Source organism: Peromyscus leucopus, chromosome 10 (genome assembly GCF_004664715.2).
Source record: "Peromyscus leucopus breed LL Stock chromosome 10, UCI_PerLeu_2.1, whole genome shotgun sequence".
In the NCBI taxonomy this organism is placed as follows: Eukaryota; Metazoa; Chordata; class Mammalia; order Rodentia; family Cricetidae; genus Peromyscus; species Peromyscus leucopus.
In genome coordinates, this window is record NC_051071.1 from 74,173,687 (window position 1) to 74,193,339 (window position 19,653).

The 19,653-nt window shown below is 36.1% G+C and overlaps 1 protein-coding gene across 1 annotated transcript; it reads left to right on the plus strand.

Annotated features, from left to right (window-relative positions):
* Nucleotides 1-4,419: 4,419 nt before the first annotated feature.
* Csn3 (casein kappa) lies at nt 4,420-9,568 on the plus strand. The gene is made up of 4 exons (XM_028863965.2): nt 4,420-4,508; nt 5,872-5,933; nt 6,359-6,388; nt 9,095-9,568. The coding sequence occupies exons 2-4, from the start codon at nt 5,880-5,882 to the stop codon at nt 9,545-9,547; spliced, it is 537 nt and encodes a 178-aa protein (XP_028719798.1). The 5' UTR covers nt 4,420-4,508; nt 5,872-5,879; the 3' UTR covers nt 9,548-9,568.
* Nucleotides 9,569-19,653: the final 10,085 nt, after the last annotated feature.

Genomic DNA, 19,653 nt, shown 5'->3' on the forward strand with positions numbered 1-19,653 from the left:
TGCTTCTTGTTGTCTGGGGGTGATGAATCTTTTGGAGACCATGGGAGAATTGAGATAATGGTCAAGTCCTGGGAGAGATAGCTGTTGTCCAGTCTCTGTACAATGGGAAAGTATAAGACTTATCTGAGCCGGACAGTGGTGGTGCATGCCTTTAATCCCAGCACTCAGGAGGCAGAGCCAGGTGGATCTCTGTGAGTTCGAGGCCAGCCTGGGCTACCAAGTGAGCTCCAGGAAAGGTGCAAAGTTACGCAGAGAAACCCTGTCTCGAAAAAAAAAAACAAAAAAAAAAGACTTATCTGAAGTCCTGACTGGAGCAGTCTGTGAACTAGATGATCTTAGCCAACAGTCTTAAAACTGTCTGGACACAGAACTCTGAGGAAACTGCAACAGAGGCACTCTGAGAAATTGAATCACCTGGGTCACCCAATTCATTGGTGTTTGGTCCTCTTGCTCTGTCTTGTAGTTTTTCTAGGTTTATTTCTTTAAGTCTGTAGCCTGGATTTTCAGGGTATCTTCCTTGATCAAATCGGTCTCTACTAATCTGGAAGGAATGAACAGCCTTTCATTTCCTGTGGAAACAAAAGTAGAACCTCTTCCCCAATATAACACATTATCCGACTTCTATTTGAAGTTAAGAAATGTTAAAAAAAAATATCAATTTTTAATTTAGCAGTTTCCATAATTCAATATCTCTCAGCAGCTATTGTTTTTTGTACATTAACATTTAAAAAATTCAAAGCTAACAAGATATCATAAAGAACGCCGACTCCCTGTGTATTTTCCATCCATATGTGGCTTATTTTATTACGTTACACTCTTTTAAAGACCTTATTGTTTTTTAAATATTTTTTTCTATGATTGTCTACATCCATTTTTTTCCTTAAGCCTACACACACTGTTAAACACACTACAAACTGTTTAGAGGTTTTGTCCATCAGAATCTGCTTAACTGAATATTTATAACCTTTTCTTACTGCATGAGCAAAACCTTAAACACGCCATTTGGCTTAGCTCATGGCACCCTGGCAATTCAAGCACACAGACAACTGCTGGCAGCTGTGTCTCTGTACTGTGGCCAGCATGAGAGACACAAGACTAGGAAGCCACAGTTGTCTCCATTTTTGTGTGTTTAGAACTTTTTTAAGGCTTTCTCAGTTCTGTGGCTATACATGGCCAGACATTGGGCACCATTTGTAGGCAGAAGTTTCTGTCCTTCCTGCCAGCTCCCAAATCATGACACAGAGATTTCTTGTTCATCACAAAAGTACAGCCGATAGCTTAGGCTTGTTTCTAACTAATTCTTATAACTTTTAAATTAACCATTTCTAGTCATTTACTTTCTGCCTCATGGATTTATTACCTTTACTCTGTACAGTGCACACTACTTGACCCCTCTGTCTCTGGCTGGCCAATTTCTGCATCTCCACATTTCTTCTTCCCAGTGTCCTCTCTGCCTCAAAAATCCTGCCTAGCTATTGGCCATTCAGCTTTTTATTAAACTAATCTGAGTGACAAATATTCAGTGTATAAAAAAGATTATTCCACAACATTGCTAGATTTGGATGTGTGGGACTCACTGACCTGTGTATTTGAAAGACTTTAAAAGAACGATAGCTATTGAAGTAATAGCCTCAACCATATTAGGAAAATAATGCTTTATAGAAATTGAAATGGTTCTTCTCTCTTTCCTTTCATCTGTGCCTATACAATTACTCCAGAGATCTAGATCTCTAGTTACTAAAGCATCAACTCAGGAGTACACTAATACTAAGGTTACAATTGTGCTCCTGAGCCCAGAATACATGGATTGGCTCCTCGTGGTCTCTAAGACTCTCTCTAGACCAGTGGTTCTCAAACTTCCCAATGCTGCAACCCTTTAAAAGAATTCCTCATGTTGTGACCACAACCATAAAATTGTTTCTACTGCTATTTCATAACTGCAATTCTACTACTGTTATGAATCGTAATGTAAATATCTGATATGCAGAATATCTGATGTGTAACCCCTGGGAAAGGGTCATTCAACTCCCAAGGGTATCATGACCCACAGGTTGAGAACTATTTTTCTATAAATTCTCTGTAGTTAGCTAGTCTGGTTTTCTATTGTTTTACCTAGTGTTTTCTTTTAATAAGAACTATGTGTGTGCTAACTATTGATTTAAGTGAATGGACTGCAAGAGAGAAAACTTGATATTGTGCAGGGCAGCTACCCACCAATCACACCATTCCCCAGTGTTTTCTTGAGTGAGAGGAGCAGGAAATAATAGATAGAAGGATTTAGAGTGTGGAGATAAACAAATAGAAAATACAGGATAGCCTGAGAGAGCCTGGAACCTATTCCAATGGGCTCTGACTGTCTCTGCCCTAGACTATTTATAGAAACGCCAAGGGGTGGAGCAAAAGACCTCTTCCCAGTACAGCCAAGTGTGGACCATCTCAGACACCTGCACTCAGGCCCATAGTCCAATCATCCTCTCTATGCGGACCTGCTGGATAAAGCCACTAGGAACCAGAAAATGGGCTCCCACAATATTGTACTTCACTCTTAGAAATTCAATTTCCGTGAATATCTTGTCATATTTTTATGACATTCATTTACAGTGAAAGTCTCTGAAGCATATACATTTTTGTACTAAAATGCCAATCATTCTGATGTCATAAGAAGTGTGTGTATTAGGAAATTGTGAGAGTCTTTTACACTGCAACTGTTGTCTGAAATATTGTACTTGGAGAACACGATAGTTTATTGAGATCATTGCTGAGAAGTCAAATTAAAAACAGGAAATAAAACTCAGCAATATGTCACTCTCCTTAGAGATTTAAGGGTGTAAAAGTTTCATATTCCTTTTGCTTTTCTTTGAAGAACACTGGAACATCTATACAGGTACACACTTGAGTTTACTTAGTTCAACTCAAAGCCCAAGCTACTCAGACCTAGATTGCCTTTGACAGGAATGTCCAATGCCCAAATGCCAATACCATTTGAATAAATGTTAGAGTATGCACTCCCTAATAGGAGAAGTGTCTGATTTATTCAGTTAACATTTTGTTCAAAATGCCTGAAACATGACCTGGATAACCCATGTGGACCAGAGGACAAAGCCCAGCTTTGCAAGCCCCTCCTTTGGCCAGATTAGCATTTGAAGTGGGTGGTTAATCCACTGCAGAAATACCCCTCTGTGGACAGTTCTTAACACATATCCCCCTACTGAAGTGATATTTATAAAAAAAAAAAAAAGTCTGAGTCTTTAGTATTGTTAGACCAAATTTCAAAACCGCTTAAACTAATACTATTTTTAGTTGATGGCTGAGAAATGACAGAGTGGAATAAAGCACCTTCAGAATTTGAGGACTGACAGAATTTGAGACCACAAACATCCACTTTTATAACTTGGTCCTTGATATCCAATGGACACAGGATATTTTAACAGTCTACATAGACAGGCTGGTGGTATTTCATGTGTAACACCCTGAGTAACAGAAACGAACTTCTAAGAAATAGAAAGTCCAGACTTACTGTGTATGAGCTGCACAAATATTCTAGGGATCAGAACAATGTTCTGTACTTTCTAAGTCATGAAATAGTTCCTTGAAACAGATAGAAATGAGTAAAAATTCTACAATGCAGATATTATTCCTTGTTTACATTCTGGCAATCCTACATTCATTCTGGCAAATACCTCCAACTGATGTTTTCACAAAATGAGGTCACTGTTAGAATTACTACCAGAAAAAGCACAGGTAAAACAAAATATCCTTTCCTGAATTATTTAGGCAAAGTACTTGTTTAGCTACAATTTACCAAATTATGAAAGGCATTAGCAGTTTTACATCCTATGCTCTAAATCTGCATGATCTGTTCTTAGGACAGGACAATTATTCCCAACACTTTAAAAGTCCGTAAAAAGGAGGGTTTTTTTTTTTTTCACGTGAAGTAATGAATCTTCCAGTGTGTATTCAGTGTTTGAGCCATGAACGTTATGAGGATTACGTGCTGAACCCAAACACAAATGATCAGCAAAATGACCGACATGGACCATACTAAATATAAAGTCACTTGAAGTCAAAGTTCTTAGAGTAAAAAACACTTAAAATCTGAAAAGTAATTGTGGCTATTTTTTATTTTAGCCATAGCTTTAGATTCAACTAGATAAGTAGGTTAAGAATGCAATTATAGTATATTTTTATACATTTTCACACACTTTTGTAAAGCACAAAGCATTCATTCTTTAAGGAATTTGGCTTTTCTTTTTTCCTCCATCCTCATGACTAACAACTCTGTTTCCTGCTCTGCAGTGACCCAGGAGGACTGACCTGTACATGAACCTGTTGACGTAAAAGCTTTCCTTCTTGCCATCATCTTAGTGGGTGAAAAGTAGGAGGGCAGTAGAATATGACTACTGATACTAATACCCTATAATTAGTCTCCGTTATTTCTCTTGGGTCTTCTCAGCAGCTAAGGGGCCAAGCAAGACCTACTGCCACGCAAGAGTTGACTCCAGGTGAAGGTAATGGTTTTCAACTTCCCAGGGCAGTGATGTAGAGCAGTTACTGGAATACCACCAAGGTTATTTAGTTACTTGGGATACCACTAAGGTTATTTTGGAATCACACTTTCCTCCTTTTAGCCCTGATTGCTAAGATTAAATACATCTAGGTATCATTTCTATATTAATTCATAAATTAGACATTAGACTTTAGATAGTGTTATGATCAAATTTTTTTAACTATACTTTGTATTTAAAGTCTAGGTTTGATACTGTCTAATTATACAAGGTGTTGTAAATTCTAATAAAGATACTTATAAGAAAAATACTACTGCTGTAGACAAATAGAGAGGTCTTATTTCTCAGAAAACTGGAGCTATAATAATTACTCAGAATTAGTCCAATAATTATCTTTAAATCTTACTTCTACTTAAAACTCATATAATTCATCTTATTATAGTGTAATTATTATATTTTATTTTACTTTACTATAGTGAATAAAAGCATGTCTTTCAAAGCTGAATTAATCCATAATTTCACAAATAATACTCCTTAGCAAGCGACAGAGACAAACAAAAGCACTTACCAGTCTGTAACCGGCATATGCAGTAGAACCTTACTTTTCTACTAAAAGGAATTTATATCACTTAATGCTAAATATATATTATACTATATATTTATATATTGTTATATATAATATGTAATATTATATATAACAGCATATTAAATATAAAAATAAAATAAACAATAGAATATGTTTTTAATTACTAAAAAGGAGTCTATGGTTTTAACAAGAAAATATTATTTTTCAGGTAATGATTTGAAAAGGTAACTGGAAAATAAGGAATTTAATAAGAATTCCATCCACTCAAGGAAACATTTTGATTAGGTCGTCCAAACTTGATTAGACATGAGATATTTCAATTCAGTGATTTCTTAGAGATGGTTCTGAAATCAGTTTAACAAATAGCCTTTCTAATCCGCTGAGACTTACATCAGAAGAGGCAAATGGGGTCTGATAGTCTTTCCTTTTACCTTCTGCAGGGTGGGGTTATTCCATGTCTTGATTCTGTGACTTTTATAAAGCCTGTTTTTTCTTAACTCAAGGTTACACAAGTATAGCAAAAAATTATAGATTCAGAAGACAGTATTCCCTTCACGAGTAGAATAGTATATAATAACATATTAGATATTTGAAGTGTTGTTATTATCTAAGACTTCATTTGGTGTTTCTGTACTTTTGAGAAAATAGGTGTCCTGAACTTGCTAAATCTACCTATAAATTCAGAGGGTTTTTTTCTGCTTTAAGGAAAACATTACATACAATCACTTCTAACTTGTTAGCAAAAGAGTCTTAATTTAATTTTTTTTTAATTTATTTTAGGTGCAAGGATGAGGAATTTTATTGTAGTTGTGAATATTCTGGCATTAACTCTGCCCTTTTTGGTAAGTTAATTTAATATAAATTTTGTTGGTAAGATGCAAAATAATTTTTATTTAAGAGATCCAATTATATGATTATCAAAATATGGGCACATTAAGGAGCATAACAACTGGTTAATAGTTTTTCTATGTTTACTTGGATTATAAAAATAAATATTCTTCTAGATATCCAGTTAGTTACCATAATACGTATTTCACTGTTCATGAAAAGCCTTCCAAATTCCGATGCTATACAGATCTATTTTTAAGAGAGAAAATACTGTAAATACAATTCATAAGCAATAAGTATAGAACTTCTAGTCCAGAATCAAAATTCTTTGGATGAAATTTCTATTCCTCCAATCCTCCAGCCTCCTTAGGGACTAAATATTTAAAGACTTTAAATACTTCACTTATTTCTCATGATTTCTCTTTCTATGATTCCTCAGGCTGCCGAGGTACAAAACCCACATCCAACAGTAAGTTGATATTATCTTTGTTAGAGACATGAACCCCAAACACAATACTCTGAAAAGTTCAATCATATTAAAATGCCTCTTGTCATAAAACTGAATAAATACTTAAATGCTTCCACAAGTTTAAAAGAACTTCAGACTTTCTAGTATTTAAATTACTGTCTTTTGTGACACTGTTCCTTACTATGTGACCTAGCCAAGTTCTTCCCAGGTGTCCATGCCCTTAATTAGTTCTGTGGCTGGTTGACCTGGAATTATATTTTATGTTTAAAATGAATCATGCAAAAGTTCTTCTTTCAACTTTTTAATTAATTTTCATTGTAGTCTGGGCTATTTTTATGCTTTGTTTTCACACTCATTCTGCAATTCCAAGACCTGATTCTGTCAGCAGACAAGGGGGTGGGGAGAGCAACCTAGAGAGTAGTGTGTGCCTACTTGTTAAAATTACAAAATTTTTAGACTATTTGATCAAATTGTCAAATGTAAACAGGTATCTACTAAACAATACTTTTGAGTAAATTCTTAGGGTCAAAATTACCTTTAAAATTTTATTATGAGCTTTACAAATGTAAATTTGTAAATTTATAAAAGTATGGTTTTCTGTGGCCAGTTGCATGTGAAGAACTTGGGTTTTCTCTATGAGTAGTAGAAAGTAATTTTAAGTCATAAAATGAATCCATTCCTGCTCTACAGCAATGCTTAAATTATTGAGCCTACTTTATAACAAATTCCCCTTCCTGCTTTCTTTATTAAGGATTTTTAATTATTAAATATTAATTGTACATAATAATGTGCTACATTGTGACATTGACCTACATATCCAAAACATATTTTTGGTCACACTTGTCCTCACTTACCCTCTTGTCACTTCCATGGCTCCCTTCCTCTTCTCAGTAAGTCCCTCTTCTACTTCCTGTCCTTTTTTTCAACTTTACTTTTCTTATATTTCATATTTTATATGTGCAAGCAAAGCCTAATTGAGGTCACTCAGAGATATGTGTAAAGGGTCACTTACATGAGTGTGGGTAACTCACCAGTGGCTGAGCCACTGGAGACAATGCTTCTTCTGAGGAGGTTCCATTGCACAGTGGTTCACACTCTGGACCCTGAAAATGCCACTTCCTCTCCCAGCAGCCATTAACTGTAACCATTCCTCAGGAAGAAAGGGGCATGGTGAGCCCCCTCCCTATTCCATGATGGATTTTGGAGAGGCTGCATCTTGTGCAAGTGTTGTGTAGGCAATCACAGCTGCTGAGACCTCCTGAGTACAAAAGGCACATCCGGTCTGGAAGACAGATCCGCAAAGATTTCAAGTCGCAAGAATATGATAAAATAAATTAAAAGGAAAGAATTTTTATAGATTTTACCATTCAATGTATGAGCTGTAAAAACCATATGAAAATTACAATGTGATACGTTCTTTTATGTGCCAATTAAATCTTTCTATCAATGTAAAAACAAGCATAGCATTCATTTTGTCTTTAATAGAAAAGTGAAATGGAAAACAAACAAAAAAGAATCTCTGTTTTGATTTTTCTCTCTTGCCATTTCTCAGTCTTTTTCTCTAACCCCTAGGTTGCAGAGGTACAAAATCAGCAACAACTGGCTGTAAGTCTATTTTCAGTTATTTATATAACTGAAATATAATTTATATAATATAGTAGTCTTCAGAGAGTAACGTCTTCGGTTTAAAAACTAAATAAATATTTGACCTCTACAGGATAAACTAGTATCTTTTGATAAGTGAAAACACCACTAAAAGAAAAGATAATATGAACCAAACTGGATGTTTGCCTGATAGTCTTAGTTTCTTTGAATAGCCCAACTTGTGAGGGCTCAATTGAATGCTTCCTTTGCTTATGAGACAACTCTCCATATGGAATACTTAAAGGAAAAGAACAAAAGCAGAACTTAATATCTCTCCTGTCCACTTGAAAAAGTTCAGTTGGAGAAAATGCCTTACATGACTCATCTTTAAATCCACCACATTTGCTCATATTGATGTCTTCTTTTGTTCCAAAATATCTTTGAAAAATACATTAGTTGTTTCTTTTTACAAGAAGAGTTGCTATGCAGAATGACTTTGTTGGTTCATTAATATAGCTTTAGAAAAGTGTATCAGGAAAATTTTGTAACTGCACAAGGTTGGAAGAAATAAATAAAAACAGAAAAGTCATTAGTGGAGAAATTAAACTAAAAAATATTTAAATCCAAGATTTAAATTAAAAATCTTCCTACGTTTTATTATTCTGTTATAAAACATGCCATTTCTTGGGCTGATAACATTTACCAACAAATGTAATATATAAGGCAAGAATACATCCATGTGTATCTGTGAATATTGTGTGTGTTTACATATAATGGGTGTAGTTCTCCTTTAGACTTTCCTATGTACTGCAATTAAATATGTAAAGTTTAGTTAGAACTTTAAATACGTGCCATACTTACATACAGGGAAACATAGTTTACATTATTAATTACCTTATTTCTTCAAAAGAAATATGATTTCTATGTCAATACAAGCAATGTTTCACAATATCGAAATCATACACAGAATGGGAAATGTGTATATCCAAATATATAGGATTCCATATTTTCAATGCTCTATTTGCTCATCATAAAATCTGCATTATTTCAAAAGTTGGTGATGTTTTCTTTGCATTTTGATCTCCAATAAGAACCTTTCTGCACAATTTTCCCTTTCTGCAGTGCCGTGGAAAGCCTGAAATACTGTACAATCAGAAAAGATTCCCGTATATACCAGTTGGCTATATGCTGAATGGCAATCTTCCTTATGAACCTAGTTACTACCACCAGAGGCCATCAGTTGCTGTTATCCCAGCATATCACCCAATTGTTATGATACTGCCTCTGCTTAGGTCACTAGCCCAAATCTCCCAATGGCAGGCAACACCAAATTTCCCCCAGCCTACTGGGGTACCTCGTCCCATTCCAAGCCCATCCTTTCTTGCCATTACTACCAATGAAAATGAAGAAAGCACTGTCGTTCCAAAAGTCCATACCGCTGCTCCTGTTGAGACTACACCAGTTCCCATCACTGAACCAGTGATGACTACTACTGTAGCCAACCCAGAAGCTTCCACAGTGCTCATCAATACCCCCGAGGCTGTCACAGTCCCGGTATCTTCAACTGCAGCATAAAAACACTAAGGAACCATCAAAGAAGAAAATAAAGGTAAGTGAGCAAAAATGAAACAAACAAACCATATAACAAGCAAGGACTTATGCATACAATCACAAATTCTAACTAGTAAAAGTGGATGAATCATGTTAAGAAAGCAGGCAAAATAGCTAACTAGAATCGAAATTGGGGATAACTGTAGCACTGACAAGTTAGTCTTTGTCTCAATAAGAAATGAAAACAGTCTGTTTTTACAAAATGAAGAAATCTTGTACTTTTATCTAACCTTTTCCTAAAGGTTACAATCCTCCTTTAATCTGTTCATTTTATTGCATCCATACTTTACAAACAGTGAAGTAAAATATTTTGTACACTCTCATGTGTTGAGTCTAGAGTTACCAAAGTGAAATTTCTCCTACCATGTTGTATATCATATGGAGTGTTGGGCCAATAATCCCAGCTGCTAGGAAATTGAGGCTGGAAGATCACGAGTTCAAGACCAGCCTAGTCTACATAAAGAATGGGCCAGCCTAAGAAACTTAGCGAGATCTTGTCTCAAAAATATAAAAATGAAAAAGGGGGTGCTGAGGATATAATTCAGTGTAAATTTGTTGCCTAACATGTGTGAAGGCCTAGATTCAATTCCCTGTACACAGAGAAAAACACAAGAAAGGAAGAGAGAGACAAAGAGAGAGAGAGAGAAAGAGAGAGAGAGAGAGAGAGAGAGAGAGAGAGAGAGAGAGAGAGAGAGAGAGAGAGAGAGAGAAGGAAAATAAATCTGTAACAGTACTGTCTACATCTGACATTAGTGCTAAGAGGGTAAAAGAAATTATATATTTTTCATGAAGTTCTTTACTTCAGAAAGATCTACGAAGTTGAGCCTCATTACTATCTTTTCAGATAAATCATGAATGATGTAAAATGCTTAGCTTTTCAAATACATGAATATTAAATGGAAATTTTTAGAACATTAAATGTAAGGCAAAAATACCATTAATAATTTGAGTAAACAGATAACCAAAGTTTAAAATAATTGGGAAATTCTAGAAATCTAAATAATTATAAATAATAATGGTAATTTCAAAAACTCACAGAGAGTGAAATTATTTGGAAAGAAAAGTATGAATGCTGAGTTTTGTCATAACAGACATTTTTACCTGTCAAACTAGGTGCATGTTCTATGGTCTAAGATGCCATGCAAGGGTCTGTGATCTAAGGTAAAGCTACAAGAAAGAAGGGGGTCTACCTTCTCAGCAATAACCTCAGACTTGTTATCATTCTCTCTGGATTTTCATTTTGTTGTAACTTTGAGCTCACACCTCAAGTAGAAATGTGGGTAAAATGTACAAAGTGAGAGCCTGTTCAGTGTCAAATGTGAGAGCCTAATACCACACCATGCTTCCATAGGGACTAATTTAAAAGAAACAGAAACCTCCTGCAACTGCATTAGACTATCATAGGCATAAATTGTGGTTTTGAGTTGCTATCTAATAACTTGTGCTAAGAAAGTGATGAAGAACTGGGTAAGTATTCAATATAGAGAGTTTTAGAAAATAAAATAAGAAATAGGATGAAAACAAGTATCGTTTAATATGGAGTTATATATTTTATTGATCCAAAATGATTTCATGATTATGCTTTTAATGAAGTAATAATTGTTCAATAGTATGCTTGTTCACAACTCATGATTCTAGAATCCTGAATTAAAATCACTCTGTATCATGTATAAAGAAACTAGTCAAGAATAGTGTCTTTGTGTAAAAACGGACATGAAGTGTGCTGCACACTACAATTTTATATATTAGAATTGAAACAATTAATTTAATAAAGTCCTTGGATACGGGCATAAAAGAACTCTTGGAAGCTTAAAAAAAACTTTAAATTCAAAAATTGCTAGCATGCTATTTGTGGAATTCCCAAACTATCTTTATTTTTCACAGGTCTTCCTGAAACCAAATTCCAACCTCGAGCCTCGCCTTCAGGCATTTGCCTGCCATCATTCAAGAGAAATATGATTTTCACAGATTCAGATGTTTTTCTTCTTCCTTTACATTTTATATTGAGGCCACAGTTAATTTTTTTGTTTTTCGTTTTTTGATTAATGCACAATAAAGTCAATGAAATGCAGCTAATATCTGTTTAAACATTGTGTGTGTGTGTGTGTGTGTGTGTGTGTGTGTGTGTGTGTGTGTGTGTGTGTGTTGCACATGCATGCCATAGCATCGATGTGGAGGTCAGAGAACAACTTGCGAGCATCAGTTCTCTGCTTCCACCACATAAGACACAGGGATTGAACCCAGCTGTCAGGCTAGGCAGAATGTGTCTTTACTCACTGATCCATCTCACCAGCCAATAACTGAATGTCATGCATGGAGTCTATGGCAGTGCCCCAAGAAGCACTATAGACTTAATATTCAGTGTGATGTTGGTATACAGTTCACCTGTTGGCAGAGATCACAGTTGTTTATGATCTGACACTAAGAACTGCCACATGGGGATGATACTGGAATATTTGAAGTATGACACTGGGATCAGAGAAGATCTAAGTAATGGTGTTGCAATGCAGAGGACCGAAAAGTGACTCCTGTGGCCATTAAACATAAGTGCTTAAGTAAAAGTCTAGAGTATGCCCCAGAGCACAGGCATGCTGCAGGCAAGCACAACTACAAACACAGGTAATTGCAAAATTCCAGGCCTTGATGGAGACTCTACAAATGTAAGACTACTCTCACACATAATCTTTCCAAAAACTTTGTGGTCAAGTACACACACACACACACACACACACACACACACACACACACACACTACACTGGGATGCTTTAGGATTTCAGATTCTTGCATGAAAAATATTTGTAAATAATTAGAGTTTTAAGTATTCCCTTAAACAAATAGTACTTAGCTGATAGCTAGTCAACAACCTGCTTACTGTACAAGCATGTGGACCTAGCTTTAATTCTCAAAACCTTTGTAAAAGGCAGACAAGGTGGTAGTAATTTGTAATCTAAGCACTGAGGCGGCAGAAACAGAAAGATCGCCAGAGCTCACCAGCCACACTACCTAGTCTAATTAGTGATTTTATTTAATTTTATTTAATTTTATTTTATTTTACAATATAATTTAGCTCTACTTATCAGCCACTGATTCCCTTGCTCTCCCTCCTCCCACCCCCTCCCCTTCCCCCCAGTCCACCCCCATTCCCACCTCCTCCAGGGCAAAGACTCCCCCTAGGACTGAGATCAACCTGGTAGACTCAGTCCAGGCAGGTCCAGTCACTTCCTCCCAGACTGAGCCAAGCGTCCCTGCATAAGCTCCAGGTTTCAAACAGCCAACTCATGCACTGAGCACAGGACCCAATCCCTCTGCCTGAATGCCTCCCAAACAGATCAAGCCAATCAACTGTCTCACCTATTCAGAGGGCCTGATCCAGTTGGGGGCCCCTCAGCCATTTGTTCATAGTTTATGTGTTTCCATTCATTTAGTGATTTTAAGAACAATGGAAAACTGTCTCAAAAGAGGCAAATGGAATTCCTAAGCATGATTCCTGAGACTATCCTCAGGCTTCTGCACACATATTCACGTAAACTATGCACATACACATTTTTAATTACAAGGAAAATTAGCAGATTTCTTATATTATTGGCTTATATTTATGACATCATACAAAGAAAACATGAATTCCCTAGTGAAGGACTTAATGATTACCAACCTAGTACAAAGCTACAATATTTTCACAAATGTACTGTGAACCACAGTGACTTATGAAGGGACCAGTATTCAGCACAAGAGAACTCAAGACCAAGTTCTCAGCACCAAAGACATTTATTTTCCACAGAGGTACAAAGGGCAGGGAATAAGAGACAAAGCCAAGAGATGGAGGACTAGAGAGAAGGAGAAGGGAACAAGAGGATATTTGTCCCAGAGTGACAAAGAACTATGTCTGGACAGAGAGGAGACAGACACGGCCCACAGGCAATTGGTGGTTTATAAAGGCAAAAAGAAAATACTGTGTTAGGATGAGGTGTTCAACTTTAATTGGGCATGTTAATTAGCTGAGTCAAGTGGGCCTCTTGTTGCTGGACTTCAATTCTTTGATAGCTGGACCCTGGAAGTCAACCTCAGGAGGAGGGATTGGTCAAATAAGACCATGGTGGCTAACTTTAGGGATGTAATCTAATGGTTTTTAGCAAGGCAGAGGGAATGGGGGAAAAGAGCAAGGCCTGCCAGAGACACAAGACAGAATGGGCAATGTTCCTTCAGTATACATATTATTTTAAGTTAGGAAATAATGAACATGAAGTAAATTTCCACAAAAAGTATTGAGATCTGAGTCCACATAGTGTTGATTGAAAGTCCGTCTTCCCTAACAAACACATAATCCAATGTAACAGAGTAAACAGAAAGCAGAAATGAACCTAAACATGTCACATGTCTATTCAGTTTTCAAAAGGGCAAAAAGCAAACACCGCAGGGAAAGAAGTGCCTCTTCACACAGCTTTCCAGGATAACTGGATGCATGCGCAAAGCAATGAATGTGAGCTTTTACCTCACAACTTTTACCAAAATCAGCACAGAATGTATAAAACTCTTAAACGAAGACTTAAGTCTACAAAATTTCTGAAAGAACGTCCAGAGGGAAAGCTCCTCCAGATTGACCTTGGCAACAATGTTTTGGCATTACTCCAAAGCCCTGGTTACCACAGCATGAAATTGAAACTGAAAAACTCTAACAGTAAAGTTGTTGAGCTTACTTTGTAAAGAGATAGACAATTCATATTTTCCTGATATGATGTCATAAATATGAACCAATCATGAAAATCAATAAAAATGAAAGACAACTATGGATTTGGAGGAAATATCTGCAAACCATATATCTCATAAAAGGTTTTCAAAATACATAAAGAACACAGAAAACTCAGTATCAGAAAAAAAATGAAAAATTACACATAAGAAATGGGAAAATAGTATAAATAGATGTTACCCCAAAGACATAAAAGAGATGAATATCCCTAATCATCATGGAAATAAAACTCAAGCCACAGTAAGAGAAAACTTCCCACATGGAGGGTGACTGTCATACATAAGACCCAACAAAGCCCATCTTGGTGAACTCATGATTTTTATTGGGGTTACTTGTAAGAACATGGACGAGGAGCTATTTACAGAAGAAGAAATGATTCAAAGACCGCTGCATCACCAAAGCCTACCCCAGCATTGGTGACAGATCACAAAAACTGGGAACAGGTGGCAAAAGTGGGAAGTGTAAATCTGGTCAGTTTCAGGGATTTCCTGAAGTTGTTTTGAGTTGTTTGCTTTCTCATAAGGATCTTCCTGGCAGGAAAGAATGTTACAATCTCTTCTACACAACAGTTCATGAGAATTTCTTTAGCATATGTGTATGTTATGTGTGTGTGTGTGTGTGTGTGTGTGTGTGTGTGTGTGTGCATATGTGAGAATATACAAATATATTTGAGTGTGTGTGCCTGTCTGTGGAGATTAGAACTTGATATTTGGTTTCATCTTTGATTGATATCCATCCACCTTACACATTGAGGCAAATGGCCAGTTCAGCTAGTCTAGGTACCAAGTTCAATAGAGAAATCCCTTATCTCCACCTCCAGAACACTGGGGTTACTATGGAGCACCACATTCATGCAGCTTAGATGCCTTTCATGCATCTCAAGCCATCACCCCACATGCTGACACCACTGCTGCCAGGAAAGGCACCAAGGATGACTTTTGAGGATAGTACAACTCGTAAGGGACACACTGGCTGTCCAGCAGTCAGAACCTCTTCTATATAAAGTCAGGACTGGTAGAATTAATGAACCTCTGAAGATACCACTGTAGCTGCTGCCACGGGCAGCCCCATAGCCACCTCCATTGATTTCGGGGAACAGCTGAACTTGTAACCACATAAAAGTTCTCAAAACCATGACAACTACTCAAGGAGTGACCACTTCTAAACTTAGTACTGGGACAAATAACATTTTCTGCCCATAATGTCACCACTACCCCTGGTACCTCTGTTGATTTTGAACCTGGAAATTATATTCCTGACATCAAAGAGCATATCTATAACCCTGAAGATTATGGTTCAGCCTCTGCAAATGAATATGAAGCAAGACTTGTAGAAAATTTCACCACATTTCTGGAGTCACAGGCTGTCACTCCTTTTTCTCAAGTGCCACTTTTCCTACACAAAATGCTTCAGAACGGACAACAGATCATAGTTCTCAGAAATTACACAACTTGCTTGATGTTGTCCCTAACAATCTGAATTTGTATCCCCTCTACTAGACAAGGTTTCTCTTCTCTTAGAGCTTAGAGAATATTGCAACATAGTTCCAAAGGATTATAAAAGTCTGATAAGAACAGCCACGGATTTCTACCTGAACCATATTGCCATGCATATGTCACAAATTTCTTATAGTTGTTTGGCTCATTCTTATGTATTTAAGGAATTTCTATGAACTGAAAATATTGTTCAAGAATATTTATAATACTTTTTAATTTTAGGGTGATTGAATATACTAAGTTAATATAGTCACTTCAACACACATTGTGAGCATCTATGATCCCTGTCCTAATTGCTATATCATTTAGGAGACACAAGAGAGAAAATGGGTGATATGATGTTTAAGGCCCAACAGAGTTCACAAAGAAGGGGAAAACATGACATCTTTTCCTGGAACTGATGGACCAACACAAAACCAGTCATATAGACTGAGAAGCCAGGGCAGTATTTAGCAGGAAAAGTGTTGTGGAAAAGTTAATGTTTGAAGAACAAGTGGAATTTTCACTTTCTACACTTGCTGGTTTGAACCATACAATTAGTTGCCTAATTTGCATACCACTTTAATAACTGAATAATATTTTGTTTCCATTGACCAGTCCTGAGGAAATCCTATGTCCAAGAGCTCCCTCTTTAGGCAATTTTGAGCATAAAAATGGCTGCCTGGTTCTGAGGTTCCAATTGTTGTGAATGTTTCAGGCTGCCATGGCTGGCAATCCATCCCATACTTAGGCAGTTACTTTAGCACAGAGGACTCTACAAAGAAGTAAAAGTAGAAAAGTCACAGTAACATTATAAATAATACATGATTATCATAAATAAGATGGCCAGAAAGAAAACGGAACATACACAGAATAGTGCTTTAACACAATTAATGAGAATTTAGAAACAATATGATAACTGAACAATACATAGGAGCCTGTCATTAAAATTATGTTTTATAAAGTTACTCTGTAACATAATTGAATGCTTATGTAAAATTTTAAATGTGAAAAACATCCATAATCATAATTAAACTGAATGTAATTAATTAACCTATTCCATTTTAGGGAAATACCAAGTTTATATACAATAGGTAGTTTTACATATTTTAACATTTTTTGTTTTCTAATTCTCTATCATGATCATGAAGTTCTATGCAAAGCAGGTGAATAAACGTGTAAAACATATATCACTTAATAAAATCTTTCAATTGAAAATAGCTAGAAATAGACCTCTCAAGTGAGTTTAAAGAAAAAGTCCATGAATTTTTAATAATGTTCTATTAAAATCATGTTTACTAGCAGTGGCTTAAGCTAGTTAAGTTACTGCGATAAAGCATCTAAGCCACTCTGAACACGATTTATTTTTATATATAAAACACAGCATTCCTCAAAAACATGTTATGGCCCTTTTGCTGGTCTCTGCCCTGCTGAGCCTCATACCAAAGAGGCTTATGATGATTTTATATGATGACTTTAGGTCCAATTACTTTATGGTTAAATTTTCTGTTGTACCTTTATGACGGATAGATAGACAGACAGACAGACAGGCAGACAGACAGACAGACAGACAGACAGATAGATAGATAGATAGAGATATATTCATATGACTATAGTATTATATATCTATATACTATGTGTAATATTATGTATAGTATTATATATCATCATCATATATCTCTCTACATATATCATGTATATATTTGAGAATATGAGTCACATTTCCCAAAGAAATAATGCTATTATTCACATATTCAATAAATAAGTCAGCCGTGCGGTGGTGGCGCATGCCTTTAAGCCCAGCACTCGGGGGGCAGAGGCAGGCGGATCTCTGTGAGTTCGAGGCCAGCCTGGGCTACCAAGTGAGTTCCAGGAAAGGCGCAAAGCTACACAGAGAAACCCTGTCTCGAAAAACCAAAAAAAAAAAAAAAAAGAAGTCAGCACCAATGAACCAAAACTAAAGCCAGAACCAATAGACAAGATCAGTGGTTATGAGTGCCCAAGTTCAGTTCACAGCACCACACTGGATGTCTCACAGATGCCAGTAACATCAGCTCTGGGGGATCCAAGACCCTACACTATCTTTCATGGGCATCCACTCACACATGCTCATACCCCTGGACACAAACACACACAAGTACAAAAAATTAGAAGAAAATAAAACTAAACATATTTTTAAGTCATAAATGGGGATCATAGAATATTTTTGAGAAATTCAATTAATTGGATATAAGTAAAGGATAACATTGCCAATGAATAAAGAGAAAAAATGGATTTGTGATAAGATAGGCAAGACAGAAAATTCATTTTGAGTCTGGAAATAGTAAGTCTTTTTTAAAGTTTTGGTGTAAATTATTAACTAATAAAGAAGTCAGTCTACAAGCTTAGAGAGATTGAAAAAAGTCATCAAAACAAATGGTTCTATTTTCCATGTTATTTGAAAACTGGGAATTTGGCTTTGAAGTTAAATTGACAGTTCCTAGTAATATATACATTTAGCTTATTTACAATAAATGAACCTACATAATTATTAGAAATACTCAAGATTGCAATTATTTGCCAAAATTTTAAAACATCAAAACGAGGCTAATAAAACAGACTAACCATGGTATAGAGGTTTATAAAGTACAAAATATGCAAGACTGTTTTATTTTTTATTTAAATACTTTTTTTCATTTATTTACATACCAACCACAGTTTCCCCTCCCTCCTCTATTCCCGTTCCCCCCTCCCATCTACCCGCCCCCATCCACTTTTCCTCCATTTCTGTCTTCACGTCTCATTTCAAATGAGGAGGGGCAGGCCTCCCATGGGCTTGAACAAAGCATGGCACATCAAGTTGAGGCAGGATCCAGCTATGTTAACTCAGAAATCTTTTATCTTTGCTTTCATGCCTTACTCAAACACAACTGACCATTTCTGACATTTGGTAAGTATTTCTCAGAGACTCATCAGCACTGATCATCAAGTTGAAAGTGTTGTGTCTGTAGCATCAGCAAATTTTACTTTGTTTTATGTCGAAGAATTTTCAACATTGTCAGAATTAACTGTCAATCAATAAAACTTAATGAGAACAAATTAACCTTTGAGTAAAGCAATTTTCAATAACTAGGTTAAATTAAAAGCATATTTAAAAGCATTTGTGTTTTACATATTATATAAGATATAAGTTATATGTCAGAAGAACAATCCAAGTTTATTTTGAAGTTTTGAAATAGAGAATTAAAAAAGGAAACAATAACAGAAACACCCAAAATCACTGTCCTCTTTCTAAGGGGGTAAAAATTGGTCTTGAATTAATGATTCAATTGGTTATTTTATACACACACACACACACACACGCACACGCACACGCACACGCGCGTGTGTGCGTGTGTGTGTGTGTGTGTGTGTGTGTGTGTGTGTGTGTGTGCATGTGTATCATGTTGTTATTTTGTTTTCTTGACTTGCATGAATGGTGTCTAAATCATTAAACAGTACCATATACAAAGGCATCATGTTACTGTTTCAGTATAACTTATATAGCTAATTATGACTTGGGGACATACATGGTTTCTACAACTTTTTTTCTCTTTTCTAAACACATCTTATGTACACTGCCTGGAGGCACAAATCCTTCCACAGGATAAAGCCCTAAATGTTCAAGTAATGAAGGCAACTCATCAAACATACATTGTCTACAGGAATTTCAAAGAACACTTTCTATCTCAGCTCATACTCTGGAAAAAGTCATAAAAGGGGAGTGTCAAATGTAGGTCATGAAGTAGATGACACCCTTGTTTGAGGCTTGATACAGCAGAGACCAGAAAGTGCCATTAAAATAGTCCATGTGAGCAATGACAGTTTGGGT

What these genes read in the sequence shown, in the direction of transcription:
- Csn3 (XM_028863965.2), top strand. Translation starts at nt 5,880, where the DNA reads ATGAGGAATTTTATTGTAGTTGTGAATATTCTGGCATTAACTCTGCCC. An exon ending in CATTAACTCTGCCCTTTTTG is followed by an intron (nt 5,934 to 6,358) that starts GTAAGTTAATTT and finishes ATGATTCCTCAG; the next exon opens with GCTGCCGAGGTACAAAACCC. An exon ending in TACAAAACCCACATCCAACA is followed by an intron (nt 6,389 to 9,094) that starts GTAAGTTGATAT and finishes CCCTTTCTGCAG; the next exon opens with TGCCGTGGAAAGCCTGAAAT.